Source organism: Balaenoptera borealis, assembly GCF_965194805.1.
Source record: "Balaenoptera borealis genome assembly, chromosome: 10".
Taxonomy (NCBI): Eukaryota; Metazoa; Chordata; class Mammalia; order Artiodactyla; family Balaenopteridae; genus Balaenoptera; species Balaenoptera borealis.
The window spans coordinates 61,667,844-61,687,840 of record NC_138874.1 but is presented as its reverse complement, the minus strand read 5'-3'; the positions used below and the strand labels follow the sequence as shown (position 1 = coordinate 61,687,840).

Below are 19,997 nucleotides of genomic sequence, written 5' to 3'. Positions count from 1 at the left end.
AGCCGTCTCTGTAATTATGCACGGCATTAAAACAATATGCAGCCAATAACGTCTTGAAGCATGAAAAGAAATAAATTTGCTCTTCCCTTGGGCTGGCAGAGTGCCCCCTTGCAGGGTAGGATCACCACACCGAAAAGATTGGAGTTTTCTCAGAAGCTGGGAGAGTCATTCAGTGAAAAGCTAAGGGGGCAGGATTAACGGGTGAAATCTGAGGTCGTTTCCCAAGAGAACAGATGTGGGAGGAGGAGAGAGAGAAGGGGCAGGAGGCCCCCAAGTTGAGCTTTTTAAGAATTTCGAGCAGAGAGATGCTTTCTCCGGCTCAGGTAAGACTTGCGCCAGCTTCTCTGCACCAGCCTTTGGCCTTCACGTGTGTATCACCAGAAGACGGAGCTTTGTTCCAAAAGCAATAACTAATTTAGACAAAGTGCGGTATCATTTCTAAATATTTCACTTAACATTTTCTCATTGAATCCTCACAACAATCCTGTGACGTTTATGTGAACATTACCATCCCTGGTTTATAAAGGAGGACACTGAGACTCTGAGGACGTTGGTGTCCCCTTCCAAAGCCACCTAGCAGACAAGTTACAGGACCAGGATTTTGCTGCTGGGGCCTCATGCAATTGGGAACAGCTTGGAGGATGTGGTAGATGAAGGCTGGCTAATTAAGAATCTCCTGGGGAGCTTATTAAACAGAGAGGATTCTAGGTTCCATCTCCAGATTTTAATATCTGGGGTAGATCCCCCAAATCTGCATTTTTTTATAGGTAAGTGGGGGTGATTCTGATTCAGTCTGATGGCTGGGGACCCCCCAGCAACCCCATTCTCCACACCACAGGCTGGAATAACTTCTTCTTCCAACTTCGGGCTCAGTCACTGGAATGTTTCTGATTTTCGCCAAATCACAGAATTGTAGGTGGGCCACATCTTACAAGCTAATGTTAGGATTTGGGCCTTTGTGGGCACTTCCTCTCCATTGCTCCTTCTTCACGAAGGGTATTCTGCAATCTCCATGGATATAGGAATGAGTCCGCCCTCTACCATGCCAGGCAAACTGCTGACTGCTCTCCTCACTCCCCACGCCTAATCCAAATCAGAATAGGAAAAAGACGTGGGGGTACTGAGCCCTTTAATGCTCTCAGTCAGGTTTCCACTGGGGATCATAAAAGCAATTTCAGGGTGGGGAGAACAGTGAAGCACCAAATGCAGAGAAGGACAATTTAGGGTGCCACAAGCCAGATGCCTCTTGGCCTTGATGGACACCGTGGTGGGTATGTCCTGGACCTTCCTCAGGATGCTCTTAGGGTGTTCCTTTTAAGGGCCAGCAACTCCTGAGCATTTCCCTTTGGTTTTGCATAGCTGGCTTGCCCCTGGTCTGTGTGGCAGGAAGATCAAGGCAAAGGAGCTATGGGATCTGAAAGAGAGGGTGCCACCCATTGTTCTCTGAACACCAGGAAACCGCCCGCTTCCTTTTCCCTCCCACTCCCCATCTTCCTCAGTAGGTGACTGTGGAAGGTGCAGATGGCTAGTGCCAGCCAAGCTTGCAGGAAGCCGGGGCTGGGATATGAGGCTATGCTTGCCACGAAGGGGTCCTATTTTTGAGTGGTTCAAATAGTAGTAGGATGCTGTGTGATGTCAGGTAGCGTGAGCTGTGGAGTCGCAAAGGTCTGGGGTCAAACCCACTTGCTGGATGTGTGATTTGGGACAAGATAGTGGATTTCTGCCTACCTCCTTCTTTTGATAGTTACCAGCTGCCTGACCTTGGGCTCAGTGCTCCCCCCAGTTTCCTCATCTCTAAAATCGGAATGATAGAACTTGTCTCTCAGTACCAGCTAATGTCCTTTTCCCCCTCTCCTGCCTATCCTCTTCCCACCACCCTTCTATTCTGCCCACTGAATATAATATAAACACCAAGAAAGAAAGAAATATATCATGACGTTTCCAGGTTTTATTTACTCTTACCTTTTAGAAAATTCTGCCATCGGTCACCAGCCAGTTAATCAGCTAGCTATTTAATGAGCTTGGGGTATTTGTGCCAGTGTGCCAGGCAAGGTGCAATTAGATTTGATCAAATATATGCTCATTAAAAGATTAATAGCAATACTTTCAAATGCCAAGGAAAAGATTCTGTTTCCCTGCAGCTGCTGCCTTCTGAGAGTTTGCAGTCTGGCGAAAGGAAATAATACCCATCCTCAGGGAGAGATGAGTGCCCATTGATGAGTGTTTGATGGATGCACACAGCCGGGGGACAGATGCGGAGAGCTCCCTGCAGGCTGGGGTGGCCAGGAGAGGCTTCCTGGAAGAGGTGACACTTGAGCTGTACCTTGTATGGAGGTTGGGTTCAGAGAAGGAATAAAGAGGGAAGAGGGAATTGTAAGTGTTAGGGAACCAGGAGGCTGGGAGCCACAGAGAACTCTCTAACACCCAGGTCTCTGAGATTTTCCAGCAAGAACAAGTTGATTTCCCCTTTAGATGGGAGAAGGAGAAAAATCAGAGTTCTTTTGACATGTGATGTTTTCAGTGGGAAACAGCGGTAGTGTTTTTATTATGAGAACTAGCAAATGAGAGGATGTACCCCCCTGCCTCCAGGTAGGAAAGTGAGGGCAGAGGAGGGAGGTGGGGAATGAGGAGAGGAGGAAGCCACAGGTTCACAGGTTTGGCTACTGCAAGAATGCCATGTGCCAGGTCCTGAATCTCATGGTGAGCAGATCAGTCAGTCAGTCATCACTTGCAAAATATAAACGCTTAATTGTATCAGGTTTTATAGCTCAGGGGGGATTAGGACAAAAGATGTATTTGAAATACTGCGTGTCTCTGTGTCCCCCTGCAGCTGTTACAATTCAGATTTGATGTGGAGTATTTAATGCCTAGGTAGCTTGAGGAACTCTGACCAGATCTTCCCTATGCTAAAGGACAGGAGTTCTGCCCTCCAGCCCAAACGCAAGCCTGGACGCTTCTGTGCTGGTTTAGACAGTACGGGGTCTTCAGGGCGTGGTTCTCCTTCCCCTCATCCACCTGCATTCGGGGCCCTAACATTGAGAAAATCATGCTCTCGTCCTGTGTTGTTTGGCATGGACAGATCTTTCCAGGGAAGCCATTTGAGGAAACTTAAATTTAAGACTGCCTAGAGAAAGCTGGGTCTCTTGCCCAGTGAAAAGCTACAGCTAGTTTAACTTGAGTTCTGTGAAATCAGTAGTTCTTAGAGAAAGGCATCCGAATTTGAACATGGAGCAGAAAGAAGTCAGCAGATTCTATCGTTATATGATAGATTTATTTAGCCAGGCTGCAGAAATGAACATTTTATGGGAATTTATGGAGAGGCTTGAGTCTCATCTTTAAAACATATTTTTCCTCAAAGAACTGGCCCTATTCATCCAATTATTTGGGGGTATTATAATTAGGACTGAGCATATATGAACACAGATAGGAATACGTTTATGATTATTTCTATTACAGGGATTCAGAAGGTGACCGATAATCCTTCCACATGTGAATAAACCAGTGGCCATAAAATCTATTAAAACCCTTAATCGAAGGCTACAGAGGCAGTGGCAATTCTAGAATTCTCTACAGGAAGGGTCAGGGAGGCAGTCCAGTAGGAAATACTGGGGCTTGACTTGATGCTGGGTACACATAGCAAACACACAGTTTACATTTTATATTTCTGATTAATAATAATAGCAAGGTTTTCTAAAAAAATGTATTTACTGACATTTTAGGCAAATGTTAATTGTCCATATGAAAGAATGTAATTATATTTAAATTCAAGTGTCTTAGGTGTGCTAGTGGAGATATTATGAGAGTGGGTGTGTTCAAAGTTGGGGGTGTTCTAAAGCCTTCCCACTCCACCTCTATGAAAGCTGCTGGGAAATCTGAACAACATTTTCATGAGCATTTTAAATCACTTCCATTTTCCTGGTGCTGAGTCTTACAAATCCCGCTGGTTCAAATTTTCTTTAACTAGATGTTTCCATTTTGAGAGCCTATCATTTTAAATCAAAGCTCCTAAATGTGAATCTTTTTTTCATTTTAGCCCCTAGATCCTAAAGATCTGGTTCCCCAATGCGCAGTATTTATATCCTCATCTACTCTGATTACATGTATCAGCCTGATATTCCCAGGGTCCCTCTGGACAACTGAAGAGGGACTGGCGCTTCCGGGAGGAGCTGGGTTTGGGGGGCACAGTGAAAGCTGCCTCTTCTGTCCTTGCCCCTTCACTCCTAGGTGAGTCATCTTTGGCAGCCCCAAACCACACCTTTGCATACCCTTCCTGAACACATTAGAAGGTGCAAACTCTACGACAGGTTTCTATGCTTAATTCACACCAGCAAGCAATCTTTCTAGTCAAGGGGGCTGATTTAATAGCAAGAAAAATTTATTTCCCTCTGGGTGGGTAGAAACAGTTGGACTCTAATTCTTAGGAGCCTTTGTTCAGGAACATCTGGGTTGAAACTACTGTAGTTAACAGATGATGCTGGCAGTAAAGAAAAAAAGAAAAAGAGGGCTTTGTATAATGTCAAATTTGGTAGACCTCTACTTAATAATTATCAAGAAAGCAATCTAACTTTATTTTTTCCTTGAAAAAAGAAGTCATTTCTATTCCCCTGTAATTATTTTTGCAACAAGTGGCAACTTCCTGCATTGGACATACTGGGACATTTTATTTTAGAAATGAGGAATTAAATTCTTGCTAACTTATGGCTGATTTCATCCTGTTTATCACACTGTGGAAGCTACCTTGTTTCTCTCTTACACTCTACCTCATGCTAAGCCTCCTTTCTCTTTCCCAGCCCAGGTCTGTATATGTTTAAGCCATAAGAATGACTTTAAGGATTGGATGAGCAAAACCCATTTTGCTTTACCAGAAAAATGGTGTAAATGATGCAAGTAAATATTTAATTTCAGGACATCATTTCTAAGTAGTCCAAAGGCACATCCTTTGTAACAGGATCTGCAGAGGGTTCCAAGGAGAAATCGCTGTTTGTATCTTAGAATTGTACTTACCTCATGTCATAGCGGATTGAAGGCAAACATTAGATTCCCAGAGCATATCACTGCTATTATTTCCTTCTACGCCCTTCTTTTCCTATCTGTCTGCTTCTATCCACCAAGTTAAAAAGCATCTCGTTTCACGATGCTAGCTCACTTCCAAGCTTTCTCTGCCTAAACTAGACTTTCCTAGTTTACCACTTTATCTGTTGTGGATAATTCTAGCAAGTCATGAGAGTCTGCTCCCCATTCTTTCATCCATTTACTTAATCAGCATTTACTGAAAGCTTACTCTTTGCATTTTGCAAACTACCAGCGAGACAAGCATACATCTTGCCCTGAAGAAGCTCAGTGTAGAGGGCAGAGAGGCAAGTAAACAAGTAATTACCACACCCCACCGTACCCACTCCCTGTCTACTCCCCTTGATCTGCCCTTCCCCCCAGAACCACAACAGAGGCTGTACCTCAGCGGCAGCCTTAAGCCCAGCACCCTGACCTTCGCCAATTCTCTGTGGCAGGAACTCACGAAAACCTGTGATTTTAAACAGGGAGAGACGTAGTCTGTTTCCGGTGTAAATGGTAAATTACTCAAGATTTGTACTTCGCAGACATCCAGAGGATACTCAACTAGAGTAGGGAGTAATAGCTTAGATGCCCGTAGGGGGCAGGCAGTTAGCAACAAAGAATTAGAAAGAGGAGGTCCGAGACAATAGGGGGTGGTGGAGACTGTGGCACGTTGGAGAACACATGTCCCATCCAGAGAGGTAAGTGCTTTGAAGTTCCCAGTCCCTTTTAGCCATATGGAATGTGGCTCCAGTATGGCCATATCTGATTTATCAAGGAAAGCTGAAAAGCTCGCTTTTATATGAAATCACCTGTTGGTATCTAATTCTAGATTTTTTTTTTTTTCCCTTAAATGCTGTACTGACCAAACAGAACATGTCTGCATGTTGGGTTTCTGGCAACCACTTCATTTCCTTTGCTTTTATAAGAAGCATCTGTGTAGCATACTGCCTTGAGACTTGATTTCCACTTCTGACATTTCTACATGAAAATTGTTTAACCTTGAACAAGTTGTTTGATTTCCACTTTTGGCTTTTTTCCATAAAGGCCATTTAACCTTGAACAAGTCGCTTTTCCTTCTTCGGACCTCAGTTTGTTATCTGTACGAGAAGGGCAGGACCAGCCAATCTTGAAGTGCCTGAGTCTGGAAATCTATGGTTGCGGCACTGTTTGCATGCACAGGCATACCTCTTTTTATTACACTTGGCTTTATTGCACTTTGCAGATACTGCATTTTTTTTTTTTTTTTTTTACAAATGGAAGGTTTGTGGCAACCCTGTTCAAGCCAGACTATCAGTGCCATTTTTCCAACAGTATTTGCTCACTTCATGTCTCTGTGTCACGTTTTGGTAATTCTCACAATATTTCAAACTTTTTCATTATTACTATATTTGTTATGGTGATCTGTGATCAGTGATCTTTGATGTTACTATTGTAATTGTTTTGGGTTTTTTTTAGCAATAGAGTATTTTTTAATTAAAGTGTGTTCATTGATTTTTTAGACATAATGCTATTGCACACTAATAGACTATAGTGTAAACATAACTTTTATATGCACTGGGAAACCAAAAAATTCACCTTATTTGCTTTATTGTGATAATTGCTTTATTGTGGTGGCCTGGACCGAACCCACAATATCTCCAAGGTCTGCCTGTGATCACTTTGTTTACATCACTCTGTCCCTCTCTTCTTAGTCCCTTTGGCCAGTGGACAAAGGCTTGTTTTAGGTCAGAGCGTTCTTAAAAAGAGGCTTTCTATAAGGCCATGTAGAATCACTTTAGATATTGATTTGAAAGTTACAAAAGAGAACTCAGATGGCTGGTCCGCCCTGTGCTAGGTAAGGAATATGTCCAAGGCCATGTAGATTTTATTGACTTTTCTGAGTTAGGAAGCTCCTTTCTTTTTATATCTAAGTGGTAAATGATATCGTAGTAGCTAGGAAGACATAATCCACCATTACTATGAACTGTTTCTTCCCTTCTCACCAATAGGGTCAGGTCATTAAAGCAATTAAGATCCTTGATCCCATGAACCACCAGAATCCCAAATCGGAGTGGCCATTGCTCATAGGATTTCAGCAAATCAGCATCTTCATGATCTATGCTAAGTTAAGATCAGCCTTCTCCTTGAGTTTGGCACTTAGTTGTTATTTGCATTAGAAAGCGGTTACTTAATCTGGTAATTTATTTCAACAAACATTGCATAAGCCACCTGATATTTTAAACAATTTAAGCTCCAGAGGTAACAACAGCCCCGTAAAGGGTATGTGTTAGCGGTGCTCTATGGAACATAAATTAAGAAGAGCATTTTTCCAGCTGTAGTTGGGTATGTGGGTTGGTGTTTCAGCAAACTGCATAATCAGCACAAAACCCAGGTCATTAGAGTCTGCTGGCAGGAATCAGAAAATCTGCAAATCACTGGGAGAGCCCAAATACGCCTGGATGGAAGTGGTCCTTTGAAATCTGACTGTCTGTTTACAGCAATACAGGGGATCATGACCTCCCAGGCAAGAATGAGCGATTGGTCTTATTCCCACTGCAGAGCTTGAGGCCTTCACTAGCACCTTACCTGCAAGCAACACATACACGGGTCCAGCGCATCTGATTGTGTCACTTTTCTATTTAGAAGCAACCCAGAGCCTCCCATTCCACTTAGAATAAGCTGCAGATTCCTTGCTGTGGCCGGCAAAGTCTTCATGATCTTGTTCCCACCTAGTTCCCTGACCTAATCACTGTCACTCTCGACTTTGCACACTCAGCTGCAGCCTCTCTGGCCTTAATGCTGGTCCTCAAACACCCCGACTTCCTTCCTACCTCAGGGCCCTTGCACTTGCTGTTTCCACTCCCTAGAAAGCTCTTGGCCCAGATCCTCTCATTGCCGGCCTCTTCTCATCATGCTCCAGTGCTCTGTGCTTTTGTGTTACTTTTTCGGAAAGGTCTTCCTGGACCATCGCAGATAACACACGTTCCCAGTTACTCTTTATCCTCTTAGGTGTTTTATTTTCTGCACAGTACTTGTTCTCATCCGGAAATTTATTATGTATTCACTGGTATATTTGCTTATTGTCTGTCTCTCCGAATATAAAATAGGCTTCACTGGGACAAAGATATTGTATATCCTGCCAGGTACGAACTGGGGACTTTGGGCAAGTTACGTGGGCTCTCTGAGCCTTAGTTTCATCACCTGTAAAATAGAAATACCAATAGAAGTGTGAATAACTGGGGTCGTATCTCCGTCTTAGGGATATTGTGGGGATGAAATGAGAACAGCAGGGCCCTGACCTGTGACCCAGCACCTCCTCCCCCTTACAATGCTGGGGCTGAATAACCATCAATTCATTTCTCAATCTGTCAGTCAACCAATGTTTTACTATCCCAAAGTCCTTAAAACATAAACGATAATGCCCATTTTAGAAACTTGTGATATATAATGTATATAATTCTTTTTCTGTTTATGTGAACTTTTATTTCTATGAGTTTATAAATACATGTTTTCACCTAACTGTATCAGGTTATTTACATATTTGTACCTATATAATAATATTTGTTGATCTTATACCTTGAAATATTCTTTGAAAAGTCATTTTGAATGCGAATATTATATTGTACCCTACTTTATCTAACCATTGCCTTTTTATTGGACATTTAAGTTGCTTTCAGTTTTTTTACCCTGTATTAGTAGTACTTCCTTGAACATCTCTATGCATAAATACTTTACTGAACCTTTTTTTATTTTCTTAGAACCGAACCCCAGTAAGTGCAAATCATTCATTTCTTGAGTTTCTCTGTATCAGGGGTTCCATGTAGAGCACTATGGGGAATTCCAAGCAAGTCCAAAGCTCTTGAAGTCACACTGGTTGAGGAGATAAAGTTCAGACACGTGAAACAGTAGGAGGCAACCACAGCCAGTGTAAAATCAACTAAGGGCTAAACAATGTGATTGCAGACAAGGTGCTGGAGGAGTTCTGAGACAGAAAATCAGAGGGTGGCTGTAGCCCGAGAAGGCCTACATAGAAGGTTAGATTTGATGTGGGCCTGGGATTTGGGTTGGAAGAAGAGGAGAAGGCATTCCAGAGGTAGGAACCGCGTGAGTGAAGGCCTGGAGGCAGGGGCCAGCCAGCCTCTAAGCAGCCTGGGCTGCGGGCAAGAGCACCGGACAGATGCGGTGAGACAGCTTGGATGGAGCCAGGAGTAACAGTGCCGTCGTCATGTGCTGGGCACTTAACACGGAGGCTAAGGATTATTACCATCATTCCGAGCGCACAGGGGTCCACTCAGAACAACAATATGAGCCATTTGTACGAAAGACCGAAATGGAATCCAGATAACAGGTCCAGCTGCTCCAAATACCTCCCTCCCCCTGCAGTTAACATTTTACTACCCAACCGAGTAACTAATGAATCTGGCCCAGCATAAATCCCCAGGCACAAAGCCCTGCTTCAGGTCTGTGTCTAGACATCCAGACCTGAGTGCAATTTGCACTTTGAGCATTCAGCACCTTATCACTTGTGAGAAATCAAGTTTAATGGGGAGGATGGGGAGGTGTGGCTCACCTCGCCCTCCCTCTGGCACAGTGACTGTAGAACGCGGGTCCCTTGGGTAATGACCGCATCAGGAGATGGAAAGGTCGTCACAGTGTTTGTTCTGTGGCTCTGGTCGTTCTGAAGCACTGACTGGGAGGTTTCTCCGTCTCATTGCAGGCTGTGTTTTGTGAAGCTCAAGCTTCTAATGATAGCCATTGAGTACAAGTCCGCCAACCGAGAGAGCCGGTAAGTTTGCCGTGACCCAGCGGCTGGCTGACGTTTATGATGGTAAGAGTGCAGACTGGGAACGTTCAGTCCACTTCTTCCTTACGCATTATTTATTTGTTTGGAACCCTAATGCAACACCTCTCTGACTCGAAGGCACATTTCAAGGTGTGTTCCGGCAGACACTGCCGCTTCTATCACAGGCACGCCTGGGATCCCAAGCCCCACTGGGCACCCAAAGAGTATTTCTCCGGGGGAAAGGGATGAGGCATCCAGATCTCTAACCGATCATGCCAACTTACGCTTTTCACCCTCTAAGTATAAAACCGGGGACAGACCCTGCGCTTAAACCCGTTTTTACTGCTGTGATCAAAAAGCAGGTGGACTCTGGCCTCCTTCATAGCAGGCATGGGGCAGAGTCGTGATGGGAGTTTCCAGCTCTCTTGATAGCCAAATTACGAGCAGCCTATTGTGTACCATATGTTTCTCTCCCGGTGCAACTGAAATCCATGTGGCATGAATATCAGCTTCATGGAAATTAGCCAGGAGAGCAGGGCTTGGAGGCAGGAGCCCTCTTTATTTATTTATTTTGCACTTAATTATGTGCAAATCAGACCGATGAGGGACTGGGTCTGGTCGAAATAGATAACACCCCAGTCAATATATGAGTTTGCACTGAAAGAATTAATTAATAATTAATTAATTAATTACTGCGTTGCATTAACAAGGAATTTTGTCGGAGTACTGTATGCATTACAGACATAAGAGAGATGATTTTTGCTCCCCAGTTCTTATCAATAGTTTTGGAAGAAAGAGCTCACTGAGAAATGCTCAGGCTTGTGTCCTCTGAAAGGACAACCATGCTTTTTTCCTAGCTGTGCTAAAAAGTCTTCCTTTAGGTGCCCAAGGGAAGGGTGCAGATACCCTCCGACATACGCCTTAATAACTGAGCAGAGTGCAGGACGAGACTAGAAGGTTCCTGCTATCATCATTTAAGGAGTTTTCATTATCTGGGTGAATGACTCAATAAAGCCCCAAATGTGCAGTCCGTGTCTCTATGACCAACAACAAAAAAAAAACAAAACAAACACTGGATTGGAAGCCAGTCAACCCAATGTTCTCTGTTACCTTACCCACCAGATCAGATTGCTCCCAAAGTCAATCTGATCACATGTTAAACTATTCTGAAAATCCAAATCAACCAAAAGGAAAACAAAATGGTAGATTTGGTGGCCACATGGTAGACCATGGTTGTAGCAGTTAACAACTATTTATGCAGATATACATTTTCCTTCTCTGTGCTGGCAAAGTGAAAAATGTTATTTGCAAAAAACCCGAGTGTCCTTGGCGCTTTGCTGTTCAACAGATAAGGTGGATGTTTCTGGGATTGCGGCTTGCCCATGTTGTTGCCAGTACACACCTGTACCTGTGTAGGGGAAATGTGTATCCTGGGTTTCTGCAAATGATATTCTTCATGTTGCCAAGTCAGTAAATCTTTGTGTAATTCAGTGTTCTCTCTTTATCACTTCTGTGCATCTCTTTAAAAAAATAAAGTCACGATGCAGGTGATCCTGAATAGTGCTTCTCCACCATTCTGGAATAATTTCATGGCAGGAGACTGCACCCTGAACCTTGACCAGCCATCTTCCACCTGCCATCTTTTGGTCACAAGGAGGGAAAGAGAAAGACTGTTAATGGTTCGGTGTGAATCCACTGTCACCATTCTAAGAAAAATAACTCAGAGCTTTCTCTGAAGACACAATCTCTTCTTTGATGGATGTTCCCATTAATTCACAAATCTGAGATGTTTTCAACAAAGCCAGATTTATACATACAGATAGTAGTTTTTTAGAATTTCCTTTTTCAGGAAAGGGAGAAAAGAACTTGTTTGGCTTGGTTTTGGCTTTCTGTGTGCAGCTGCCAGCTTTAATCCTCAAACGTGGCTTGGTCTCAGTGTGGAGGCACATCGGTTCTTCTGGAAAAAGGTGTGCTGGAGGGAATGTGGAACATGCCTCCGAGAAAACACAGGACTTAAACACAATATCCATGTTAAAAAGAACTGAGTTTCTGACCTTCCTGACATAATAGTTTTGATTTTGTTTTTCATTTAAAAATGTCCCATTTCCCTTCCTCTCCCATTTCCTAAGTGATCGGGTGTGAAAATTCGGAGAACCCCGCTTCTCTTTTCCACGCCCACCCCGTGCCTCCGACCTGTGTGAACTGCCTCCTTTGTTGCTGTTATCCCATGATACTGTTTCCATGCTTTGTTGAAAAACCTTGTTTTCACACACATCCTTCAGATAATTTGAAACAAAGGTTTTATTCCTTCTATCCTTCTGGTGTCAGTCAATTTATTATCCAATTGTTTGATTTTCAATTCTTTTCTTGTCGTTTTGCAGAAGCCGAAAGCGGTATGCTCTCTTCGTTAACTTTCCTCCCAACTTCCACCCTCCGTCTTCACGTCTAACCACAGGACTAACCCTTTGCCAAGAATTCAGGAAGACAGAGATTATACATATATGTGTATATGTATATATAATCTCATTCCCTTGTCTAGTATATACATATATATGTATATATATGTATTTTTATATACAAACCTCTCTCCAACCAGAGTCCATAAAAATTGAAAGTAGCATATTACTTTTCTTGTTTGATTTGTTGATTCTTTTGGATGACGCACTAACTTCTTTGCAGGAAACCTACACAAAAACAGAGGCCCAATCCTGTTTTCAGTCATGGCACCACCGATGGGAACAAATGCTATTAGAGTTGACAAAGGAGGACGCTTCTCTCCAGCCCTTGGTGTCTGTTTCTGTCCTGTCCTGATGTGTCTTGGTGCCATTTGTCTGCATACCACATCCACGTTCCCAGTGACCTCCTCTGCCCTGTGTCCGGTTTCCCATTTGTAGAGCTGAATTTGTGTCCGTTTATCCACAAAACAGAGACCAAGCCCTTACACTTAACTCTTTTTCCTTACGCTAATTTTGATGATAACATTTGGCATACTTTCTCTCTGGGCCAGTACTCAGTACAGACTTAGAACACTGCTACTAAATCTCCACATCATCACATTTGATTTACTGAATGAGTACTGTTTATTGAGATGAATTCATCATGGCTTTCTTTCTTCCCAGTGTGTTTGGGCATATTTCTTAATATGAAGTATCTCAGCTTTCACCATGTGACCTCACCCTGTTTTGCTGCTGTTTTACGTTGCACGAAGCATGACCAAATCCTCATCGATAGATTTTTTTTCAACTCTTTGGGTTAATATTTCCAGTGGCATTTTCTCGAAGACAGTACTGTTGAAAACATACTATTGAGATGCCTACTCGTTCATCTTCTCTAGAGTTGTTTTGCTCTGTGATTGTAATCACTGTCATGTGTTTGTGTTTGTAATTGTGTGTGTGTGTGTGTGTGTGTGTATTTGTCTGGAACTCTTTCCAAAGTCAGATTCTTCTGCGATTTTCTTGAGTAGAGGTGGCTTCCTGTCAGTTTGGTATTATTGATATGATCCAACTGCGAGAAGTTACTGCAACACTTTGCATCTTCAAAGGTCCACAGTGGTTGCACCTCTGCTGTTGGCTTTTGGCCTTTGAGTGCTTTTATCTTGTGGTGAAGGCATGTTGTGACGTAGGCATGACTTGTCCTGAAGCGTATCAGAAAGTGACACGGCTTGCTCCCAGAACCAAATATCCAGCATGGTCCTTCCCAAATGAACTCTCTTCCCCATCCCATATGGCTACTCTTTTCCTTATGTGCAAAATAGATTTAAAAATGCCATTTCTAAAATTAACGAGATGGATTCAGGCTAAACAAGTCCTTGCCCCTGTCATTGGCAGACCACAGTGGCAGTCATTTGAGTGTGACCAACTGGGAGCAATCTTTATTATGCTGTCTCTGTGTCAGTGAATTGGGCTCAAATATATTGAACCATGGACTACACACTGTGCTCTTACATATATTCTGTAAGAAAAGTGCGTGTGTCTAGTTGTGTGGGACTCCAGCAGAATATATTTTAAAGCACAGAAGTAATGAGAAGTGTCAGAAAGGCAATAAGATTTGAGATTTGGGGTTTCTGTAGGCTGTGCTCTAACACAGTCCATAAACTGCAGGGCAACAATTGGGTCAAACAAAGTCCCGTGCAGTAGCAATCATCTGTGACCTTGTGTGGTCAGAAAGGCCACTTGCCAGTGGCGTGATTCATCTGGGCACAGCATGAACTGAAATTCTAGATGGTTCTTATCTTCTTGCTCTAGTTAATGAAGTCCCATTAGCTTGCTAGACACAAATATAATTACCATGTTATCAAGTACAAACTATCTTCTCATGTGAGTGATATTTTTGTAATTGCTCAGGGAATGGTACGCTACACCTATCAAAATTGGGGGGCGGGGAGGAGAGAAATATGCACCTGTCATATTTATCCATAATGGATAAAAGTTTCCTTTAAAAAAATATCTGTTTCAGTCGAATTACTGATCCTTGGTTGTCTCCAAAAACAGCAAACAAGTAAAGTTTATGATGACTGAAGAAGGGATAACTAGATGTTTCCCAGTTGTTATGCATGAGTGGTGGAGAAAGGGAATAAATCATTTTGCCCCATCAAGCCCCAAATCTCCAACCTGACCAACGTTCAGCAAGAGATACACCATGAAATGAGTTGCAGCTTGAGAGCTGGAGCTCCCTTCCCGGAGGAACCCGACAGGGTGTTTCCCTGTTAGACTGAGCCCTGCTAGCAGTTCCATGTGAATGTATTTCATGTTTAGGAACTCATATTTCAGTTTCTAAGTGAGTGGTGTTTTCAATATTGAAATCAATTGTTCCAACTCCCCAAGTGACATGCCGTTTATATATCTGTATATTTACATATTTATACTTAATGCACCTGGGAGATTGTTAGCTCATTTGCCAACCCCTAGAAGAGGTGTGGTCACTCCTTTGATAGGCCCGACTGGTAAGAATTGCAGCTTGCTCTTTGAAAGAACAGCTGTGACTACCTTTCTCTTTATTAGAGAGGGAAAGAAGACACTTTTGGAACTGAGACCACTGCTTATGGTTTTCATTCGTTCAACAGATAGTTGAAATGTGCCTATTGCATGCAGGGCTCTAAGCTGGCTACTATGAGAAACTTGTTTACAAAAGTAAATAAAATAGGATTATGTTTTTCACTCTTTTACTTAACTATGGGTTCCCTACAGAAAATACATCTTTGCTTCATGGAGTGGATAAGGGGCCAAAGAATAAGTCTAGATACAGAACTAGTTTGAGAGCAAAGGAAAAAAAGAGAGAGAGAGAAGAATCCTTGGGGAAGGGACCACACCAGCCCTTTGCCTCCAGCTGTTACTGAATGTTTTCAGTTGAAATTAACAAGGTCATAAAAGAAAGAGGATAATTTATAGTTCCTTGAACTGAGAGAAAGTCCACCCCTGCCAAGAAGATGTCCCCATTGGAATTCTGCTAATTGATATATGGACTTTTTTCTTAGAGATTTTCTTGATTCTTCACATGACACATCTTGAAGTTTATCTCTGATAAGCTAGTGAATTAGACAAAATTGGAGCAAAAGCCTGATTTAAAGTGAGGCACAAGGAGGGAGACTTTTGGCAGCCGTAAGAGCCAAACAAACTTAACATTGGATAGTCTTTTGAGATCAAAGATCTTTGGCAAGATTTACATATTCACATTAGAAGGTCAATAACATATTCTAAGGGTAGCAGGCATTTGGCAGGAAAAAAAGTTACTTCTGTCTAGGATCCTTATCTTTTTATATTTTCAAAGAGAGGAGGATTTACTCTATTTAAACTTTCTAGATTTGGAATGTGGATAGAAGACTGAATGTCTAAAATATCAAAAAGAGTAACATATTTCCTCAGAGAGACTTTGAAACTTAGTACCCTTACACAGGAAGTATTATATGCAAAGGTCCCTTGAAATCAGGGGCACCTGCTTCTTTACCAAACCCTTAAATCTGTGAGTGGAATCCAGCACAGCGAGCTTCCTTAGGTATCTAGATGTCTTTCCTTCATTGTTCTCGAGAGCTGACCTCAGTCTCTCAATTCCTGCCCAGAAGGCTGCCTTAGCCTGATCTGTATACTGCAAATGATGCAGCCTCACATCATTACATAGAGATGATATAAAGCCTCTCCCCTCTGTCCAGAAGAGAACTAGAGGGCATCCTGGAATCCCACGGTCAGTGATGTCCTTGGAGGTGCTTTCGGTACCTGAACAATCAGCCATAAGCTTTAAAGAACAGAGAGATACTCCACTGTGCAACCAATAGGCAGTCCAGATGAGCCCATCTCCAGATGTGGCGTGGAGATAAAATGTTTCAGGTACTGCGGTCGATACAGAGGTCTTTCAATGCCACTGGGATGCCTCCTAGGTAGTTTATTAGCACCAAAGGCAAAACGAGAGCTGTGATGCTGTGAGAAATTATCTACCTCTTGTTTAGTTGTTGTAATTACCTGGCTTACTATTAATAGTGACCATGTATTAAGAACCTACTATGTGGCCCTCACTCTGCACATAGTATGTACTTTAATTCTCTTAGTGACACTTTAAGCTAGTGATTATTCACCCCATTTTACAGATGAGGATAGTGAGGTTTATCGGCAGGTACATGCCCAAGGCCAGGACCTGAGCTCGGCTGCCCGACACAGGCACCTGCTCCCTTAACGGCAGCGAAACTGAGATTTGAACACAAATCTGCTCTACATCAGTGCCCAAAATCTTTCCCCTCCACCACACTAAATTGACTAAAACAAGGCTTGAAGGCTGTAATAAATTATCTCAACCTGCCATCTCCGGAATGACAGTCCCGAATTCTCACTGTATGCCAATTCTTATTCACTGTTGCTAAAGAACAAAGGAAATGAAAAGAAACTTTCCATTGATGGGAACCATGACACAATGGGCTTGATCACTGGCGTGCAATTAATGAAGCGTATGATGTAAAAAAGGGAAACAGGGTTCTGTGCGAGGCTTGTTTTGCGCATATGTGTCACCAAGACATTGATGAGTGTCAAATTTCCTCTTTTGAATTGCATTGTTAAAATCATGATAGGATTTTTTTTCACTCAGAAGCTTTTTTTACACCCTTATATGAATACACATCAAAATGTAGGCTTATCCAACTTTAAGGAATTAGTTCCTTTAAACTCCAGAAGAACCCAGAACTTTTCATATATGTCCCTATATATTATTCTGGAGTGTATAGTTCTTCACCCTGTAACTTTTTATCTCATTATAGACAGGGTATTTTGATAAGTAGTCCTGTGTTCCATTCCATGGGGCCAGCTAAAGTGATAATTTTGGCATTTTGGGGGCATTTTTTTGCAATAATAAATAATAAAAATAATCACTAATATGCATTGAGCTTCCTGTGCGTCATCTCCCTTAATCCTCTGAAAAAAAGACTGTGTTTATCTTCATCTCCATCTCATAGGTGAGGCAATTGAGTTCTAGGAAGATTTAGTACCTTGCCCAAAGTCAGACAGCTACTGAATGGCAGGGCTGGAATTTGGACATAATTTCTGATTGCAGAACCAGGGCACAGAAGAACTGCCATGCAGGCAAGGGGGCAGGAGAGTGCAAAATCCAGCATCCTGCCTTTCTACAACATTCCACTTATTTGGATTTGAAAAAGGGATCCATCTAAACTGTGATAAACTCTGACCCTTTTCCTCCCATGATCCTGAAAAGTCAGAGGGCTCTTAAACCAAGGTGAAGGGCTGTAGTAGGGGTGATTGGGAGGTGCCTGTATGGAGCTTCTGCCCCTCGCAAGCTGTGCTGTTGGCATGGCCTGCTGCTTCCTGACTGGCGAGGAATCTCACTGTTGTCTGTGGTTCTAGGGCAGAACACTCAAATCTTCATGGACTCTTGCTATTATTTAGTGTTAATCGCAACGACGTCACAGGATTGGTTTCCCCCGGTCAGGTCTTGTTATGGGTAATGATGGAACTTCTGGTGACCGCAGACATTTTGCAGTAATGATCTGCTGTGAGTTCTCCGAACAGAACAAAGGTTCATCTGGGTCCTTCCTGTCTCGCTACAGACACATCACTCTGTTGGCCGCGGCACTTTCTGGGAATGGTTTTACCAGCAGTTAAAGATTACACGTTAAATACCATTCTCTGTTTTGATTGTTTTAGACAGTCGAGGACTTCCTTTAGCCTGATTCCAAACATCTATTACCTTAAACACCAGCTTTTCAGATCAAAGAATACCTCTGTCGTATCTAGTGCTGCATTTACAATGCCTCAATTCCGTGTCCATTAAGCCCAAAGCCTCATCTCAGTCTCTGTGTCAGATAGCCCTGTATTCTGCTTTTGATCTGAAGACAATTAAACTTGTTTGTTTCATCCATTTATTAGATTAGGATACACTTATCTCTTCTGTCAGTCCAAGCACAACTTGGTCAGCTAATCTATTTATACCACTTTGAAATAGGACAGGATATATTTAGGTTCATACTTCCCCGCAGGGGAAGTTTTTTTAGGGATAATTTGCATTCGTTTTCTAATTACAGTTGGCCCCAATCAGGATATACTAGACACATACCTTAATCAAACACTCCCATACATCTTTGTAAACAGCAGACTGGAATCATTAAGTATTTCCAACTGCTGGCATTTTTCTTTCTCATTGTTAGGGTAGGTCCAATTCTTTCTACCCAGGCTGCACATGGAATCCACTTCCATGTCCTTATCAGTGTCATGCAGATGTTCTGTTTGCTTCTGCATTGGTTACAGGTGTCCCGTACCATTCCCTGCAGTAGTATGTGGTGTGCATATATGTATGTTTCTGTATGCATATAGGGGTCCCATTAATGCTCTGTCATCTAATGGAAAATTAGCGTAGCCATAGCTCTATTAAACCAATAACACTCAACACTGACCGTCAACAGCAATTTCCAAAAGGATATATTATTAGGAACTTTGCTTCAAATCAGAAGCCCATGGCAATCCCATTGTACAAACCTGGCCCTAAAACCTGGATTTGCTTTGATATCTGCAACTGGGAGTATGCCAACCTGGGAACTGGGCAGCAGACCTTTATGATGGCGTTATCCAATTAAATGTGTGGGACAGTGGATGTCAGGCTGTAGACAAAATCTTTGCGGAAAGCATTAGACTAGTGGGCCCCCTATAAAGTTAACAGTACGGTGTAGCCTTCAAGGTTTTCTTCAGAACACGATCTCATAACTATGTCTTCTTTGTTTGTTTTTGTTCACTGAGCAGTATATTAATTAATCCTGGAAACCACCTTAAGATCCAAGAAGGTACTTTAGGATTTTTCATCGCAAGCGATGCCAAAGAAGTTAAAAGGTAAGGGTTTATTTTCACTTGCCTTCCTTTTTGGCTCAGACATATGTATCTCCATCCACTGAGATATGCTTTCAATGTGTACCAGGCCCTAACCCCGAAGCCTCTTAACATGTCTGTGGGCATCAAATGGTGCTGAATCTTAGGGAAAAGAGAGTGTGCTTTCAAATGCTTTCATGGATTCCTCTTCACACAATGAATTCCACACCTTTGAATTAGAATAATAACATTTTAGATCTAGGAGGCCCTAGATACCTGCTCTTTCATTTTCCAGGGGAGGAAAGTGAGTCCCAGGGAGCCTAAGTGATGGTTCAAGATCATCCTGATTCTTGATGACCCAGAACAACACAACATAGGATAACCGGCCCCTTGTCTAGTGCTGTTTCCTTAATATTATCCAGACAGATTTACTCGAGAATTAACCGTTTTCTACTTTAAGTGCCACATGGAATCTCAAAAGGTTTGGAGTAATTTCAGATGAAATACTAAACCGGCTGTATTTTTATTGGTGGCCTTCTAGGTAAGTGGCTGAAGTTGTCAGGTTCACTTCTTAAGCCTCTATAGGTACAGCCCAGGATTTCACTGGCCTCAGTGTTTCATGACACTCTTATTAGTATCCTCAAACTTGTTTAAGCAGCCCAGGAAATCATAGGGTTTTTTGCAGAACACCATGGAGTTATTGTTATGTTTGATTCTAGCCTGTGAACTAGGAAAAACTTACTGGTAGAAACTGTGACTCAGATGGTCAGACAGGTCACTCAGCTCAACAACAATGTTGCATAAAATATTTTAAATAAATGATGAATTGTCAAGATCTATCATTTTTATATAAGCCTATTGTCTTCATTCAGTGAGCTCCTCCTCAAAGC

General features: G+C 42.4%; 1 protein-coding gene and 1 long non-coding RNA gene across 17 annotated transcripts in view; one reads left to right on the top strand and one right to left on the bottom strand.

The window, feature by feature from the left end:
* The window catches only part of KCNMA1 (potassium calcium-activated channel subfamily M alpha 1), a 775,994-nt gene that overhangs the window by 609,468 nt on the left and 146,529 nt on the right, over window positions 1-19,997 (top strand). For all 16 annotated transcript variants that reach the window (XR_014249397.1, XM_082408745.1, XM_082408748.1 and 13 more), the window contains 2 exons: window positions 9,752-9,820; window positions 19,045-19,131. Coding sequence is in view for 15 of the 16 variants with exons in the window: in XM_082408745.1 (XP_082264871.1) it covers window positions 9,752-9,820; window positions 19,045-19,131 (156 nt within the window). In the remaining variant the exon portion in view is untranslated. The remainder of the gene's footprint in view (window positions 1-9,751; window positions 9,821-19,044; window positions 19,132-19,997) is intronic.
* LOC309604608 overlaps window positions 1-19,997 on the bottom strand; it is a 555,802-nt gene that overhangs the window by 502,340 nt on the left and 33,465 nt on the right. The gene's annotated exons all lie outside the window — the stretch shown is intronic.